Source organism: Ranitomeya variabilis, chromosome 3, assembly GCF_051348905.1.
Source record: "Ranitomeya variabilis isolate aRanVar5 chromosome 3, aRanVar5.hap1, whole genome shotgun sequence".
NCBI lineage: Eukaryota > Metazoa > Chordata > Amphibia > Anura > Dendrobatidae > Ranitomeya > Ranitomeya variabilis.
The window spans coordinates 73321009-73339977 of record NC_135234.1 but is presented as its reverse complement, the minus strand read 5'-3'; the positions used below and the strand labels follow the sequence as shown (position 1 = coordinate 73339977).

General features: G+C 38.4%; 1 protein-coding gene across 6 annotated transcripts in view; it reads right to left on the bottom strand.

Annotated features, from left to right (window-relative positions):
* GLRA2 (glycine receptor alpha 2) overlaps window positions 1–18969 on the bottom strand; it is a 270603-nt gene that overhangs the window by 211821 nt on the left and 39813 nt on the right. For 2 of the 6 annotated variants that reach the window (XM_077294163.1, XM_077294161.1), the window contains 2 exons: window positions 9770–9837; window positions 9599–9666 (listed from right to left, as the gene is read on the bottom strand). The exons of 1 other annotated variant lie outside the window; for it this stretch is intronic. In XM_077294163.1, coding sequence (XP_077150278.1) covers window positions 9599–9601 — 3 coding nt within the window. In that variant the 5' untranslated portion in view covers window positions 9602–9666; window positions 9770–9837. The remainder of the gene's footprint in view (window positions 1–9598; window positions 9667–9769; window positions 9838–18969) is intronic. 3 more of the 6 variants (XM_077294158.1, XM_077294160.1, XM_077294157.1) reach the window with 2 other exon arrangements.

Genomic DNA, 18969 nt, shown 5'->3' with positions numbered 1-18969 from the left:
TGCAAACCTGCTCAGCTTCTGCTTTATATCATGCCTGCTAGAGTGACAGGTCCACTTTAAGGACTTATTCTAATTACCGGTGCTGTGTAATATCGTCACTATCGCACACTAAGCTGCCATTCAATCCCACATGGCTGTTACCGCCAGAAGGAAAAAATTTGATAAATATGTGAAATTAAACCCTGGTATAGTCATTTATCCTCAAGATCCCTGGTGGCATTTAAATGATTGATATACAAAAAACCATGCAGATTCCACTACTTAATTATTTTATTAGATTGGCCTTTCTACCTACAATATTGATTTTCATATCATTAAACTGTGTAGATACCAAATCTGGTATAAAGCAATTTAATCAACTTTCAAATGCTATCTAGGATCAACCAGAAAAGTATATCTACTGAAAGCAGATCATGTAACCGGCCTGGGGAGACCTCACTGCTATAATAGACATGAATTTTCTTTTTTTTTTTTTAATTCTCCCCCCAAAACATTCAAAGCATTGAATTACCTTCAAAGGGGTTGCCATATCCCAGACATAACCATTAATATGATTTTCTTCTTCAGTGGTTACTACAGGGAAAAGTCAGTGGTACCTGCAGCAATTCAATTGAATGATGGTCCGGTCAAAATACGTGATTAATATAAGCTTGTATGTGTCCTCAATGGGAATTTGTCACCAGGTTTTTACTACCTAATCGGATAAGAGCATAATGCAGGAATAGACATCCTGATTCCAATGATGTATCACTTACTTTACTGGCTGCAGCAGTTGTGATACAATCAGAGTTTTTAGATGTAACATGTAGCGGAGCTGAGAAAGCTAACCTCACCCACACTAGGCTCTCTGTGTACATTGTCTATTGACAGTGAGCTACTTATCTCAGGAGGGGATGTGGTCCGACGACTTGGCAGCAAGTCCCAGCAATGATAATGTACTGGTGATAAAATCTTCATTGTAAGTAGACAACAGTACACGGCCTAAAAAAGTGACACATTGCTGAATTCAGTATCTTCAGATTACTTAGCAAAAACCTGCTGACAGATTCCCTATAAAGAGGCTTTAAAAAATTTAGAGGGAATGGTTTAGGTACAAAAAAAACCAACTATTCCTTGTGTCTTCAACCACTTCTCTAGCTATCCAATTTTGATGGTCCTCATCTCACTGAACTCATCAATTTTACCAGCATGTAATCACTAAAGTCAGTGGTCAAATGAATTATAGACAGCATGTGAGAGCTGAGAATGCGGAGGACCGCCAATATAGCAGCACTATTATGGCAGGGGTTTTAGAAGGTGAGTAAAGTTTTTTTTTTTAACTAATTAAACTTTTCTATTTTTGCAATTTTGTGAACAGTTATGAAACTTTGCACATTACTTTATTAGAGGATTTGTCTTAATAGCAGCCCTCAGATGCACCAGTAAAGGAGCATCTATTAGATGTGCCGATTCTGGAGCTTTGTCCTGCTCTTCCTACTTGCCCTGGGGCGGTAGCAAGTGGGATAATAGATTTTGGTTGATGGCAGCTGTTTCTTTGAAGCCCAGGGGTTAGTAATGGAGAAGCATCTATAAGACACCCCCATTAGTAACCGCATAGTTAGATTGTAAACAAAACACAGCCTGAAGTTCTTTAATCAAGATAAAGACACCAACACCTTTATTTGAAATAAAAATAAAAAAGCACAGTTATACTCACCTTATCCATTGATGCCCATGTCACCTGAAAAAGACAAAAAATAATAACCAACCATATTCCTCAGTAATATAGTGCAGTTAGCCAGCAACGAGACTAGCACTGCTATATCTAGATGGCATGCTGAATGTTAGCATGATATGAGCATTCAGTCGGCCATCCGGCAGAGATACTGAGCTGCGCTTCATAGCACACCAGCAGTATCTCGCAGTGATGTGAATAAGTTGATGAGAATAGCTGATGAACTCCGCTCACCTCACTGAACTTGCTCACACCCTAGCGGTGACATCAGAAGAGAGTTAATCAGCTAAGAACTCCGCTCACGTTATTCATATCACCACTAGATACTGATGCTGTGCTACGATGTGCAGTGTCTCTGCTGGATGGCAGGCTGAACGCCTGCATCATGCCAACATTCAACATGCCATCTAGATGTATCAGAGCTAGACTCGTCATGGGAAAACTGGAAAATCTTCTCGTCTGACAGGTGAGGAACATGGTTGCTTATTAATTTTTTGTCTTTTACAGGTGACATGGGCATCAATGGATTAGACGTAAAGGTGAGTATAACTTTGCTTTTTTATTTTTCTTTTAAATAAAGTTTCAGTGGCTTTACTTCAATTAAAGGACTTTATTCTGGCTGTTTTTGCCCCTTACAATCTAACTATGGGGTTAGTAATGGGGGTGGCTTATAGAAGCCCCTCTATTACCACACCCTGGGCTTGATGTCATAAAACAGCTGACTTCAACCCCAAGCCTATTACCCCATTTGCCACCGCCACAGGGCAAGTGGAAAGAGCTGGGCAAAGCACCAGAATTGGCACATCTAATAGATGTGCCTTTTCTGGGGCAGCTGCAGGCTGCTACTTTTAGGCTGGGGAAGGCCAATATTCATGGCCCCTTCCCAGTCTGAGAAAACCAACCCTGCTGACTGTCTGCTTTAGCTTGGCTGGTTATCAAAAATGGGGGGACCCCACACCATTTTTTTAATTATTTTTTTAAGCAATTGGAAAAAAACTATACAGGACACTTCTATTCTTGAAAACTGGTCATGATAAATCTGACAGCTGGGTTTTTTTTTAATGATGGTCCAAACCAACCAGACCAGAACATCCATGGGTTTGCCCATCGCTAATCAAGTTTTATAAGAGGGGTGAGGGCTGTGTCCTAAGTTGTTATCACCATCGTCAGCATTTCAGAATGCCTCATACTGATGCTACTTGGGCAATGGTGATGGTATAGGCTTTGTTGGTTAATGTCATGAAATAATCATTGATAATCCTCACTTATCACTGAAGCGATTTTTCACTTTAATGATAGGCAGCAGTTTGTTTGACTCTCCTCAGTGTGTGGTGCTTCAGCTCTTGTTTGTGTCTTCCTATCCCTACAGCGACACATTAGCTGTGCAATTAGACTGCCTGTCACCCTGTAAAGACTCATGTATTCCGCAGGAAATGTGCAGGCAAACCTGTAATCAGACACAGCACTTAGATATATTTTATTCGCGATGTTGGCAAAACTCTTTTTTTGTTTGCAAATCAGAATTATTATTACATATTGGAGCAAAATCACATCTTTATTAATTTCATCAGTGGTTGAAAGAATGTCAGGATTCTATCATAACATAAAATTTAGCTTCATACCAAAATTACAGAGTATTAAAGGAACACTGAACCTATAGAAGTGATAAATGAGAAAAACCCTGGATATAGAGTTTTTCATATTATATTTCATAGGATTTGCTCTATGTTCATGATAAGACTGTTGATACAAATATTTAGCAAATACACCAAACCCTTAGCTTCTATTTTATGGCTTAAGGTCAACTGACCAGTTGGGTTTAGCCAAAAGGCAGGACATAATTTGCCATCTATAACAGACAGCAAGTAGGGGGAGGCTCCTGCTGCAATTATTTGTCTTACAAGCAGACAGCATTGTAAGAAAATGGGGAAATTAGTCATTTTCTGGATCACCTGTAAAATAAGGTTTTATCTATTTTTCATTTATGATTTTTACATAAAGGATTTTACCCTGAAATGTATTTGACACTAGGTTAAGTAGAATATCTTACAATAATGTGAGTTGCAATAAGGATTATACAGTGACATGTAAAAGTTTGGGCACCCTCAGTCAAAATTACTGTTATTATGAACAAAATCCTACAAGATTTTTGGCACAAGATGATAGTGAACAAGCTATAACCCTGACAGGCTAATTAAGGTCTGAAACCTTGGTCAAACTTATCTGAGCACACAATTTCCAAGGGTCTCCATTTTTTGGCATCGGCCCATTTTCCTTTTTGTAAGTTTTAAAATGTAAAAGATTAAAAAAAAAAATTATATATATATATATATACAGTCATATGAAAAAGTTTGGGCACCCCTATTAATCTTAAGCTTAATGTTTTATAAAAATGTTTTTTTTTTGCAACATCTATTTCAGTTTCATATATCTAATAACTGTTGGACACAGTAATGTTTCTGCCTTGAAATGAGGTTTATTGTACTAACAGAAAATGTGCAATCTGCATTCAAACAAAATTTGACAGGTGCATAAGTATGGGCACCCTTATCATTTTCTTGTTTTAAATACTCCTACCTACTTTTTACTGACTTACTAAAGCACTTTTTTTGGTTTTGTAACCTCATTGAGCTTTGAACTTCATAGCTAGGTCTATGCAATCATGAGAATAGCTACTTAAAGTGGCCACTTGCAAGTTGTTCTCCTGTTTGAATCTCCTCTGAAGAGTGGCATCATGGGCTCCTCAAAACAACTGTCAAATGATCTGAAAACAAAGATTATTCAACATAGTTGTTCAGGGGAAGGATACAAAAAGCTGTCTCAGAGATTTAACCTGTCAATTTCCACTGTGAGGAGCATAGTAAGGAAATGGAAGAACACAGGTACAGTTCTTGTTAAGGCCAGAAGTGGCAGGCCAAGAAAAACATCAGAAAGGCAGAGAAGAAGAATGGCGAGATCAGTCAAGGACAATCCTCAGGCCACCTCCAGAGATCTGCAGCATCAACTTGCTGCAGATGGTGTCACTGTGCATCGGTCAACTATACAACGCACTTTGCACAAGGAGAAGCTGTATGGGAGAGTGATGCAAAAGAAGCCGTTTCTGCAAGCACGCCACAAACAGGGTCGGCTGAGGTATGCAAAAGCACATTTGGAGAAGCCAATTTCTTTTTGGAAGAAGGTCCTGTGGACTCATGAAACCAAGATTGAGTTGTTTGGTAATACAAAAAGGCGTTATGCATGGCGGCAAAAAAACACAGTGCATTGTATAGTTGACCGATGCACAGTGACACCATCTGCAGCAAGTTGATGCTGCAGCTCTCTGGAGATGGTCTGAGGATTGTCCTTGACTGATCTCACCATTCTTCTTCTCTGCCTTTCTGATGTTTTTCTTGTCCTGCCACTTCTGGCCTTAACAAGAACTGTACCTGTGTTCTTCCATTTCCTTAATATGTTCCTCACAGTGGAAATTGACAGGTTAAATCTCTGAGACAGCTTTTTGTATCCTTCCCCTGAACAACTATGTTGAATAATCTTTGTTTTCAGATCATTTGACAGTTGTTTTGAGGAGCCCATGATGCCGCTCTTCAGAGGAGATTCAAACAGGAGAACAACTTGCAAGTGGCCACTTTAAGTAGCTTTTCTCATGATTGCATACACCTAGCTATGAAGTTCAAAACTCAATGAGGTTACAAAACCAAAAAAGTGCTTTAGTAAGTCAGTAAAAAGTAGGTAGGAGTATTTAAAACAAGAAAATGATAAGGGTGCCCATACTTATGCACCTGTCAAATTTTGTTTGAATGCAGATTGCACATTTTCTGTTAGTACAATAAACCTCATTTCAAGGCAGAAACATTACTGTGTCCAACAGTTATTAGATATATGAAACTGAAATAGCTGTTGCAAAAAAAACAATTTTTATACAACATTAAGCTTAAGATTAATAGGGGTGCCCAAACTTTTTCATATGACTGTATATATATATATATATATATATATATATATATATATATATATAGCTTAAAATACAAAGGACACATGTCTTCTTTAAATTTAGGCCTTTTAGATTTCATCTTCAACTTGCTTACCTGTTCGCAATAACAGTAATTTTGACCAGGGATGTCCAAACTTTTACATGCCACTGTATAAAGTGTTTTGGTTATTTGTTTAATAGGATTCAAGGGTGACCGACCATACAGGAATTAAACCAGTGCCCAAGGACCAATGGCAAGAATACTATGTATTTTTTTAAAAGCATGGACTATGAAAAAGTAAATGGAAAACCAAGAGTAATGACCACTGGAGTCCCAGTAACTAACTTCCTAATTGGAGGTCAAACTTTTTAAGGGTTACTTGACTTGTTTTTCAGAATTTATCAATGCTATATATCTCAAATGTTTTTAATTATGTTTTTTTAAGTGTTTTCGTGACTTTTTTAATCTTTTTACATTTTTTTTAGATTTATTTTACAGTTGAGCTATTTCTGCCAGTTTAGAGTCCTATATAGGACAATGTGGGAAAAAAATATAAGACCTAGAGCATACTTAATTTTAAAAAAAAAATCTATATGCCAAAAATAGCTTAAAAAACAAGTAAACTGCTGTACAAATATGTGCTATATTTTAATATACAATTTAAAATAATATCTGGTTGAACCATTTAAAAAAAAAATGAAAAAGTAACCTGACAGTGATTGATGGTATTGAAATAGATGACAAATAATCAAATATTTAATCTTCCTTTTGTATACAATTTTATTTCACTAAACTATCTTCAGAAATAAGCACAATTCTGATAGTCAAAGAAAAATTCTACAACCTTATCATATTTTTTACATGTGAAATGGTACTTGAGAGCTGTCACTCATTGACACTCCTTGAGCTCCAAAATCTCTCTGGCCCTGCTAAGAGATATAATATCACTAGAACTTGTCGTCAACATATCTGACTCTCTAAGATAAGAAAAAACATAAAACAGAAACATATTCAAGATTTTCTGCATACTCCAGGAAAAAAGCAGTCCTGTAGAACAAGCAGAGAAATCAGCTAACACATTTCCTCTTATCCATTGCTTTCCAATGTAGACCAGCCGAGAAATGGAATTTAATAAATGGGTATGTCTTAACTTCCCTTCTTGCCTTACGGCATGGAAAGAATCGAAGAGGTTTCTGCCTACAGGAATTACCATTTTTGTGCCCCATATTTTTAACACTTTTCTATTTCAGCCTACAGTACATAAAAATCCAAAATCTTGGTACATTTCTGCTTTATTTGGTGTGCAGTACTTTTGGTTTCATTCTATATTCAGACACAGAACATCTACTTGAAAATTCAGTATAACTTAAAAGATATTGTTCTCTGTAAAAGAGATAAAATGAATACCTCCATAGACACAAATAGGGGATGCAATCTAATTATCTAATCTTTAATACTTTAATATCATATCTAAAACATATGATACAAAACCTTTAAAATGACCACCTTAAAAAGGACTATTCACCAAATTTGTCATGTTCAACTGGACACTCATATATGTTATAGTGGCTGCAGAGGGGAATAAAACATTTTGGTGTTTTTTGTTTTTGTTTTTTCATCTTGCTTCTCCGTTGTGGGAATTTTAGCAATGTATTTGGCACTTAATGAGTTGACTTTTGTTTATCTGTCCAAATGGTTGTTATCAGAGTTTTCACTGAGGACACCTACTTCATCCCCCTATCTGAGCTGCCAATCATAAGCAGGCAGCTATATAGTGGGAAAAAGACACGCCCCCACCATAGCTTAGAGCAGGTTTCTCAGTGCGTGAGATGTAATGGTACAGGTCTGATCTCCTGGTCTAACCTTGTACATAATTGCAAAGTGCAGGGAGATTAGAGCACAGATGACTAACACCATTCAGTTAATATCAATGGGAGGATGGGAAGTGCAGTTGAGTTTAGCTGTGTCACATTACAAACCCTGGTATAAGCCCTACTCTCATACTGTCAGCTCTGCTGTACTGCCTATTGCCCCACACTGCTTGTCTGGAAATGTCACACTTATGTCTTTTGTGCTAAGGGCAACTCTGCAGTGAGTGCACAACAAGCTACTTATGTGTGAGATGTAATGACACCAAGCTTTGCTCTTACTGCAGAGGGATTAGAAAATGCTGTGAGCACAACAGACATAAGTGTGACTCATCTCCAGACAGACAGTGCAGGGGGCAATACAGCAGAGTTGACAGTGCTATGAGAAGTGGAGGGCTGATAGAAAGGTTTGACTCAAATAAACCGTACTCAGCTGCACTTTCTAATCACGCAGGAGGTTAGACCAGGAGATCAGAGCTGCATCATTACATCTCATGTCCTTTTTCTGGTGTGTAGCTGCTTACTTATGATTGGTCAGCATTCTACAGGGAGAAGAAGTATACACCCCAGGGAAAAATGTCTAATAACACCAACTTGGACTTAACGAAAGTTAATTCATTAGGTCCCACATACTTTGATCAGAAATATCTCTGCAACCCAATGGTGACGTGAAATTAAAAACAGCAACATTTTATTTCACTTTGCAGCCATGATTACATAATGTGTTCAGTTCAATGTCTTTAAATGGAAAAAAATGATTAGAAGTAGTGTTCTGAAGGAGGCAATCCTTTGGAGTGTGTTTTCTATACATTTCCTTTTATACAGACTCCATCCTGTATGTGAAAAGTTGATGCAACCATGGTTTTTTTGATTAACATATATGGTTTTTTTTTCCATCTGCCATTTCAGTTAGAATTCTCTGGAAAAAAATATTCCATATGATAATCGATACTGAAGACATTTTTTAAAATTTTATTGCAAAGAAAAAAATCACATGCACAGTGCCTTATTTTTTTAAAATATGTAAATAAAACCCACAATAATACATATCTATTGGATATAGGCAAAGCTTTGGTATGAAATGTTATCAATTCAGGATGCAGTCTCACTTGTTGATGACTTTATTTACATCTCTGAGCATGTGCAAGTGCATTTTTTCTCATATGGAGGCAATAATGACCATTGATGTGTACACTTCCAAATATACAATAGAATGAGATGAGAAGCTTAGATAGAAGGTAATGCCAGCAATGTAAGCGAGCGCATTAGGCAGTTAATCTCATTGAACGACATCCTGCAAAGATGGAGACATGTTACCTCTCTATGTTTGATTGTTTTTGAGATCTAACACATTTAGATCCCAGCTGAAATGAAAAAAAAATTGGGAGGCAGTTTTAATAATTTTTTTCATTTGTTTTTAAAAAATGTTTACATTTTTTTTAAACTGCATTTAATGTTACCTCTCTCTTTGATTGGTCTTTAATATCTAACACATTTAGATCTCAGCTAAAATGAAAAATTTAATTACATTTTTTTTCCATTTGTTTTTAAGAGTGATGAGCGAACAAGCTCGGATAAGGTATATGTGACTTTGGCGTGCTTGAAAAATATGTCCGAGACCCCAGTGGTTGCATATCTCACAGCTGTTCAACAGCCACAACAAATGGAAGAATTGCTTAGCAAACAGTCAATCCCTGCTGCTGTCAAACATCCGCGAGACATGCAACCACGGGGTCTCGAACATATTATTCGAGCAAGCCAAAGTCACTCGGTTAGCACCCAAGCATGCTCAAATAACATCTTACGCTCATCACTAGTTTTTAACTATTTGCTCTAAAGACACATCATTTGTAGAGCAGTTGGTAATCCCTTCCTTTCTGTTTAATGGGCTTGTATTGAGTAAGTTCAGATTTTTTTTTTTTATATTTTTCTGAAAGTTTTGTTCTATAGTTAAGGATATTTTGATTTTTATCAGCCTTTAGTATTGAATAAAGTGACATGTCCATCTTCTTGGCAGGGTAGCTTCAATGGTCAGTACCACTCACCATTGTGGTTTCTGCTATTGAACCAAAGCTGTTGATAAATATGTTGCAGGTAACATTTACAGGGGGACCTGTAAGTTAAAACAATAAATAGAAGAAAAAAAAAATGACAGTTTTTGTTCATGAAGTGCATTCATTGTCATCTGGCCTTCGGCCAGCGCAGTTGACACTTACCATTGTGGTCTCTGTGACGGATCCGAAACTGTTTATAAAAATATTGCAAGTAACGTTTACTGGCGGACCTGCGGAATGCAATAAGAATGTTGCAATACATATGGAAGCAAAAAAAAAGAAAGGAATGACTCTGATCTGTACAAGCTGGTACAGATTCGGAGGTAACCAAGAGGAAAAAAAAAAGCATATTTCACAAGAACACAACAATGAAAAAAAAAAAGCAGACTTTAAGCATCATGGATGTGTGCATTTTAACAAGAACATAAAAAATGGGGTTTTTTTTGGTTTTTTTTAAACATGTGGTCAGCGCGGAAGACATGAAATGAGATAATGTGGAGTACGATGCTGATAATGTGCGGTAATGGGAAGGTAAGCGTAAAAGCTTCAACAAGCGTTCGAGCTTTCAAAGTGCTGCGCCGCTACATTCTAGTTGTTGAATTTGATCAGGGACACGGTGTAATCTACAAGCTTTGCATAATGACACAAACAGTAATGGAAAAAGCCAGAGACATTTGTAAATGGGCCTAGCACAAAAAGAAAATGGAATGATACAGACACCGAGTCGATGGTGAACACTGTCATTTAGAATATCAATATATGGCAAGTTCGTTGCTAGGTCTTTCTCCCCATCAGAATCAATTCATAGGATAACATGTTTCTGCTATAATTATCTTAGAAAACACTTAAATGAAAATACATAAATCATGCATGGAATATACACATAGAAATATAACATTGATCATTTTAAGGTTTTAAAGAGTAAATCCATCTTTGCAACCATTTTTTTTAAATTTCTTAAGTTTTTCTCCAAGTGAAATAAAAAAAGGGATATGACTACTATGAGTACAAGATCAGGCTATACAGCGTTTGTTGTCTGTGTCCATGGAGACTCAACGCTTTGCATAGAAGATATAGAAAATAATCGATTTTCAAATTAAGACCTACAAGTATTCAGATAGATTTGGAGAACATAAATATGGTTGCAAACATGTACATAGTCTTTGGAAAGTTTTAACTCTGTTCTAAGTTAACTAAATATGTTTTTAGAGAATACAGGATAATGATAATTTTTGGGTAAAAAAGGAAATATTTTTGGACTTTGGATTTTTGAACTATTTTGGTTTAAGACTTTTCTGCTTATTTTCTGCTGGAATCTAATTTTGTCTTGCAATTTGAGATAACAACTGCATCCTGTAGCTCACAATGCCACCCTTTCCTGCCAAAACATAACAAGACTTGGTTCAGACTTGTGTTTTGCCATTTCCACAGGATTTACAGCATTTTTTTTTACATAAACTATAGTTGTGTCTGAAGCCATGTTCGTAAAAAAAATACTGCAAACCCAGAGAAAAAAGTCACGCTACCCATTTGAAAATATTTCTGATATAGCTGTCAAGATTATGTTATATATAAAAGCCATGACACGAGTCTGTATTCCTTCAATACAACCAGCACAGTGATCCTTAAAGAGTTTGGTCACTTTGGTTTTATTGTTACAAATGTGTTGGTGACATGATTTTGTGACATTTACTAATATATTGCAGGTTATCTTCCTGCACTTGTTACTGCAGCTTTTCTCACAGACCGAGCAGCATTTCTATCCTTAAAGTGACTGTTGATGGAGGAGCATTTGACCTGACCTGTCCATTTGCCTCCATTAACTCGGAAACACTTCACATGGGAAAGGTACTTTTCAATTGGAGGAGGCTGAGATTCACATGCTCTTCCCTCAGCAGCCAATTTATGGACAATGGTGCTGTGCAATTTAGTGTTATACAGAAAAAGTGGTCAGTGCCTTTAAAGAAGTGCTCCTCCTCCTCCTCCCATCAAAGTTTTTATCCTCTTAATAAACTGCAGTCATATTATAGAGCACTGTGTACTTCCATTTGCTCATTTTGCCTTTCTACCCAGTTAATTCTTCTCTCTCCTCTGGTCTATTTAGAAACAGGAAGTCTCTTCAACTCCTGACTCAGATGCTCCCTTCTCCCCCTACCAGGGACTTTTGGAAAATTGACCTCCTGTTTCTACATAGCGCTTAGAAGGACTCAGCTAGTCAGTTTTTAATAGCTTGATGTCATAGACCTAAAGGAAAAGAAAATACCGTATTTTTCAGACTATAAGACGCACTGGACTATTAGACGCACCCATGTTTTAGAGGTGGAAAATAGGGAAAAAAATATTTGAAGCAAAAAATGTGGTAAAATATCTAATAACATAAATAACGTACTATTATATGTGGTGTTATTATATATAATAGTATGTTATTATGTTGGAAGCTATGGGTAGAAGATGGTGCTGCAGGACCAGTGTGGTGTCTGTAAAGTACTATGTGAAGACGTTGGAGGGTGAGTATAAGAAAGGGGGCACAGAGCTTATATTTAAAGCACCATTCCAGCACTGAAAAATAACACTGGAGTGCTGCTTTAAGATCCCATGGGAGAACTATAACTCCCAGCATGTCCTGCAGATCCTATGGCATGCTGGGAGTTATAATTCACCACAGGAGTGGCAGAGTGCTTTTTTATGTGTTGTAGTTACTTATGCTCACATCAGTGCATGTCCTGCAGCCAGCCAGCCACGCTTGAAAACCAAAATGATCTCTCTACAGCTTACAGGACCTTGGTGAGGTAATGAAGGGCTGGAACATCACATGACCGCACAGAGCCCTCCCTCTTATTACCTCACCACAGGTCTTGTAAGAGGAAGCTGCATTGTTCCTAGTGCGGTGTCTGAAGGACCTGTGGTGACATAATGAAGAGGGAGGGCTCTGTGATGTCATGTCATGCTCCAGCCCACCTTCTTCATTACCTCACCACAAGTCCTATACGGGAGCATTCAGCATCAGCACAGCCGGGCTGTGCTGTCAGGTATGCGGTGATCTCTCCTCTGGCACCCTGCTCCTGCCGCCTCCTTCTCCACTGGACAAAGATCGCCCAAGCCACTGCAGGAATCCGGCACTGGGGAAACCATGTGGGTCCACTGTTTAAGTGAAAGAATATTCACTTGCTGCTCCCTGCCCACTGCTCGGTGCTGACAGGTGGGTGAGGTAGCGGCTAATGAATATTCCTTCACTTTAAGCATTGGGACCACGTGGTTTCTGCAGCGGTGACATTTTCCTGCCTCCTGGGAGTGCAATCCCACTCTGCCACTGCCCCATCCCCACATGTTACATTCGGACCATGAGACGCACCCCACACTTTCCTCCCAAATTTGGAGGAAAAAAAGTGTGCCTTATGTTCCGAAAAATACGGTAATTAGCTGGGTAGAAAGGCAAAATGAGCAGTTTTCTAATAATCCTATCGACAAAATTGTGGTTATTGTCTAAATTTGCAGCAATAGGAGACCATTTATACTAGGGCCGCTGTACTATACATATATAAAATGAGCAATTATAAGTACACAGTGCTATATAATATGATGACTGCAATATATTAAGAGGACAAAAATTTTGCTGGGAGGAGGAGGGCTTCTTTAAGGGTTGCTCACAATTACAGTATATGATCAAATCACTCTTAGAAATGGCAGAGGTTAAGTAGAGCGTGATTCAACAAATTTTTTACAGAGGACCCAGGAGCTTTACGTTTTGCCCTAGTGGCCTCTATATAATCTCATTTAAAGGAGTAGACAGATAATCTCTATGGTTTACATGGCAGAAGAAGATATTGAGTTTCAAAACCACCATTGCATGGAAAATAAAGATGACTTTTTAGTATTAGTTATTATTAGTGATGAGCGAATATACTCATTACTTGAGATTTCCCGAGCACGCTTGGTGGTCCTCCAAGTATTTTTTAGTGCTCGGAATTTTAGTTTTCTTCGCCTCAGCTGAATGATATACAGCTATTAGCCAGGCTGATTACATGTGGGGATTCCATAGCAACCAGGCAACCCCCACATGTACTCAGGCTGGCTAATAGCTGTAAATCATTCAGCTGAGGCGAAGAAAACTAAAATTCAGAGCACTAAAAAATACTCAGAGGACACCCGAGCGTGCTTGGGAAATCTTGAGTAACGAGTATATTCGCTCATCACTAGTTATTATACACCTAATTACATGTTCATAAGTTTAGAGTGGAGTAAAATTTTCTTGACCTATCGGGTAACTTTTTCTGAGTGTAGATAAAATATATGTATGTGTGTATGTATGTGCAAGTATACAGTGTATATATATATATATATATATATATATATATACAGTACAAGTCAAATAAATCTGCTTCTTTCTCCTTCTGGATTCATCTTTTGCTCTCAATTTAGGGGTGAAATTCTGTATTTGCTTCTTCTAAGACTCTATATAGAGGGAAAGAGGAGTGAGGAGCTGGAGGAGGGTACAGACATTCTGCTGCAAGTCTTACTCAAGATACTACTGCTATCTGACATGAAAAAACAAAATTGGCCAACTATGGAACATGTCAGGGTTGTCCCAGGATGGGTATAAGTATATTTATATGCTGGCACCGGATGGTATAACCACTACCACTTGCCACAGGTGGGCCACTAAAGTTTAACCCGTTCACCAACATTAAGCTTACGAGTTTCTATTAGTGAAAATTAGTCCCCCATCACGTATCTGCCACTTCCATCTGACTCCTCATTTACAATAGTGATGAATGAACGTGCTCAGATAAGGTGTTATCTGGTGTTATGCTCGGGTGCTAACCGAGTGACTTCGGCGTGCTCGAATAATATGTTTGAGTCCCCGCGGCTGCAAGTCTCACAGCTGCAACACATGTAGGGATTGTCCGCTTGTTAGACATGCAGTGGCTGGGACTCGAACACGCGATTGTCCACCTTTAGAGGCATTGTTTTTTACTTAAATGAATGTATTTGTGGCTAAAAATTATGTTGGCCTTATATAGTCTATTATTAACTGCAGAATGAGTAAACCGAGAAATCATCAGCCAGATCATTCAGATTGAATGACAGATGGGTTTGTAACTCTGACTTCCTCTCATCTGATTTATGGCCAAATACCACATTCAAGTTGGATGTGTTACAAAAAAAGAGCCTGAAAAAGCCAAACAATGAAAAATCGTTAATGAAACCCAATTGCAAAATTATTTTAGCCCCAAATACATGCTTTAAAGGAGTACTTCTCATCTTCAAGATCCTATCCCAATATGTACTAGAGGTAATAATACTATTAGCAAATACCTTCAATTAGAAATGTAGTATAGTTCTTCTGACTAGCTATGTTTCTTACCCCATGTGCAGGGCATTGCAGTAGGTATCCATGGTTATGACCACTAAGAACTAACTAACTGTCACTACGTGAGTGGTCGTAACCATAGATACCTAAGCTACTATACTACGTTTCTACTTAAGCTTCAATTTCTGCAGAATGGAGGCAGTGATTAGAAGATGGCCATAAAACTCGGATGAGGATCGCAATGCAATGCTTGGACTTGGACTGGTATTTCTATGCAGCTGTCACACTTTGGTCGAGAGAGGCGCTCGCCAGTCCGTGCATTTTGTTGCAATTCTCATCCGAGTTATATGGCCGCCTGACTCTTCGTTAAAAGTGCAATTTATACAGGGGTTACACTCCTACAAGGCTAGGTGCTCACTTATACTGTTCATTAGGGCAGAAAAATTTGATTTTAAAAGGGGACGGGCGTCACCCAATGTTTTGTCTGAAGGCCCCCACCAATGTATAGTTGACCTTTTACATAAAGATGCAATGCAGAAGAAGCAAAACTGCTGATTTGGGTCCATAAGAAACTATGGGCAAACTAAGAAAATGAATGCATGTTGCTTTAAGGAATTATGGTACATGAATAGTGGTCCCCTCAGATGCTAAATAAGTAGAAGCCCTAGGACAGTTACCCTCTTCGCCCTCCCTATAATTTAGCCATGGGTACACAGTCTAATTCTTCAACAAACAGCCTTAATTAAATGTAGCAAAACAAGCAGCAGTAAATGTTATATGCTAATGCTTTAGAAAATTGTCTCTGGGGGGATTCTCACAAGCAGCAAACTAATAATGTCATAGTGAAGTGTCTCAGCTATTCCGGAGCTCTGCCCTACATAGACGGCACTTTGGCTTCTCACCTAAGGGCAAAAATGACCTTTTGCACAAAAAAAGAAACCTGGATAACGGATGCCTCCCCTGCTCGATGTTAATGAATCCAGCTTACTGATCCCTTTTCACGCCTCGATTTTGGGTCTAAGCAGCAATAAACTGCAATTGTAATCTTTGATGTTTAGCTAATTACAAACGAACATAGAAATCTCAGCTTGAGAAATACCATGGATTGCCGATTTGGTGTAAACTGCGTCTGTTGGAGCAACACACTGCGAGATTAAAGGACTTTTTAACACTGATACTCTATGCGGAATCACTCGTTTTGAGATAATCTATGATTAAAATGGTATTAAAGCTATTTGCATTTAAACAAAGCATTAAATGGGGAGAGCCGAAGCCCACGCAGCTCTTCATTTACCATTACACATTTATTAAAAGGCTCATTTGTACCTTTACTAAGCAGATCACTGAAAGAGTTAATTATTTTTGAGAAAATACATGAGATGTTGAGGAGCATTGAAGGCATCCCATTGACTATTGCGGCACAGATTAAAGAGACTAATGTCATGGTAATGCAAATTTGATTTCATTAATTAGCCCCATTTGGTTATCTTTAGTACATGTTTTAAGCCCTTCATGGCTATCTTCCGTTTTGTTTTGTTTTTTGTTTTTTTTTTCTTCTCCCCTTCTTCCAAAACTTTTTTTTTGCTGTATGAGGGCTTGTTTTTTTTCTTGCGGGAAACATTGTACTTTTGAATGGCACCATTCATTTTATCATGTGATGCACTGTTATGTATAGCGAAAATCATGGTCTCCTATGAATGTCAGCTAAATGCTAGCTTTCACAGGAGAATTTTCATGACAGGCTTGGAGGTCTTCAGCAGACCTCCCGGCTGTCATGACTATACATCGGTGCCCCAAAACCACGTCATGAGAGAGTCAATGGGCATGTGGAATGACGTACCTCACTACCGTTGTGTGTTAAATGCTGCTGTTAGAGGCAGATGTTGGCTGATTAATACAGTCATCTACCAGAAAAGTTGTGGGCTTGGCATGCGAGAAGGGGTTAATCTATAATATGTCATGTAAAGCTGGCCATACAAATAAAATAGTAGGTGGAGAAATGCTTAATAGGCTGACAGCTTTTTCCACTGACTCTGCTATACATATGATTTTTCAGTTTGAGCAAGTGGTTATATTTTCTCAAAGGGAAGAGAGGAGAAAACACTGCCAAACCTCTGGTAATCACTTACAGTTGTGGGAAAACGTGTTTGCCCTTCCTGATTTCCTATTAATTTGCATGTTTGTCACACTTAAATGTTTCAGAACAGCAAATAAATCTAAATATTAAGCAAAGGTAATACAAGTAAGCACAAAAGGTAGTTTTTAAATGAAGGTCTTTATTATTCAGGGAAAAAGAAATCCAAACTACAGAGCACCATGGGAAAAATGATTGTCCCTCTCCCCCCTAAAACATACATTAACTGCGGTTTATGACATGTTTGGGAAGCCAAATTCAAATTCCCTAGCCACACCCAGGCCTAATTACTGCCACACCTCTCTCAATAAAGAAAACACTTTAATTGGGACCTGCCTGATAAAGTGAAGTAGACCAAGAGATCCTCAAAAGCTAAATATCATGCCGTGATCCAAAAAAACTCTGGAACAAATGAGAAACAAAGTAATTGAGAACTATTAGTCTGTAAAAGGTTATAAAACCATTTCTAAAGCTTTGGGATTCAATCAAACCACAGTGAGGGCCATTATCCACAACATCCAAAGAACTGCAGGCCTCACATGTATCAGGTAAGGTCAGTGTTCATGACTCCATCATAAGAAAGAGACTGGGCAAAAATGGCCTGCCTGGCAGAGTACCAAGACCAAAAAGAATAGGAAATCAGGAAGGGGCAAACACTTTTTCACACAACTGTACAGCTCTGGCAAAAATTAAGAGACTACTGCACAGTTTTATAAAAATCAACTTCTCTACATATCTGACAGCCATACTGTTATGATCTGGTGGCCTAAGAGCAGCATGAGACGTACTCTGGAGAAGGTGGTACCTGTACTGATCGCAGACCCTGAACTTAACACCGCAACTAGAAGTAGCCGTGGAATGTACCTAGCGCTCCCTAGACATCTCGACACAGCCGGAGGACTAATTACCCCTAGAGATAGAAAAGGGAAAACTATCTTGCCTCAGAGAAAATCCCCAAAGGATAGACAGCCCCCCACAAATATTGACTGTGAGAGGAGAGGGAAAAAACATACACAGACTGAAATGAGAATTTAGCAAAGGAGGCCACTTCTAGCTAAATAGAAAGGATAGGACAGAGTACTATGCGGTCAGTATTAAAACACTAGAAAATATCCACCACAGAAAATACAAAATCTCCACAGCTAACTAAAGATATGGAGGGTATATCTGCATCTCCAGAGATACCAGCTTGGCTAAACAAATCCTTTTACAGACCAAGCTGGACAAGACAAAAACATGGAAAAGAACTGAACAATAAGGCCACAGCATGTGGTCATTTGTTGAAATGAACTGCAAAGCAGAAGAGACCAGGCAGGGATGTGAATCCTCCAGGAACAATGGACAACTGGCACTGACTAAAGGGTGAAGCAAGACTAAATAGCCCAGTCAAAATTGCAAAAAGTGAACACACCTGATAAATGCTGCGATTCAGAGACAGCAGCGCTACCACTTACAACCACCGGAGGGAGCCCAAGAGCAGAATTCACAACACCATTCCATTCCAGTGTCAGTTGAATTCCACCCAGAGTACACCTCATTCTACTTAATGCGCTTTTGATTAGGTGATCACCTGAACCAAATCTTATTTACCAAAGGAAAGTATAAAAAAAACCCTGCTGTGGGGTTCACAATCCTCTTGCAATAGGACAAGCTGGATCGCAAAACAAGTGCTAGTAATGTCCCAAAAGTAATAGGAATAAAAAAAATAACATTTTACCATGCCAAAGGAGTTGAAAAGTCTTGAGTGAGGAAAAAAAGGGCTCAAGTCTGGCTTTACTAGCTTTACTAGCAGAGCGACACAGTGAGCATCATGTTGCCTCCATCCTTACAATTTCTAAGACGGCAGTCCATTACAACAAGGTCAAACAGCAGACATTGGGGGCAACAAAGCTACAGACCGGCATAGGGTAAAAATAA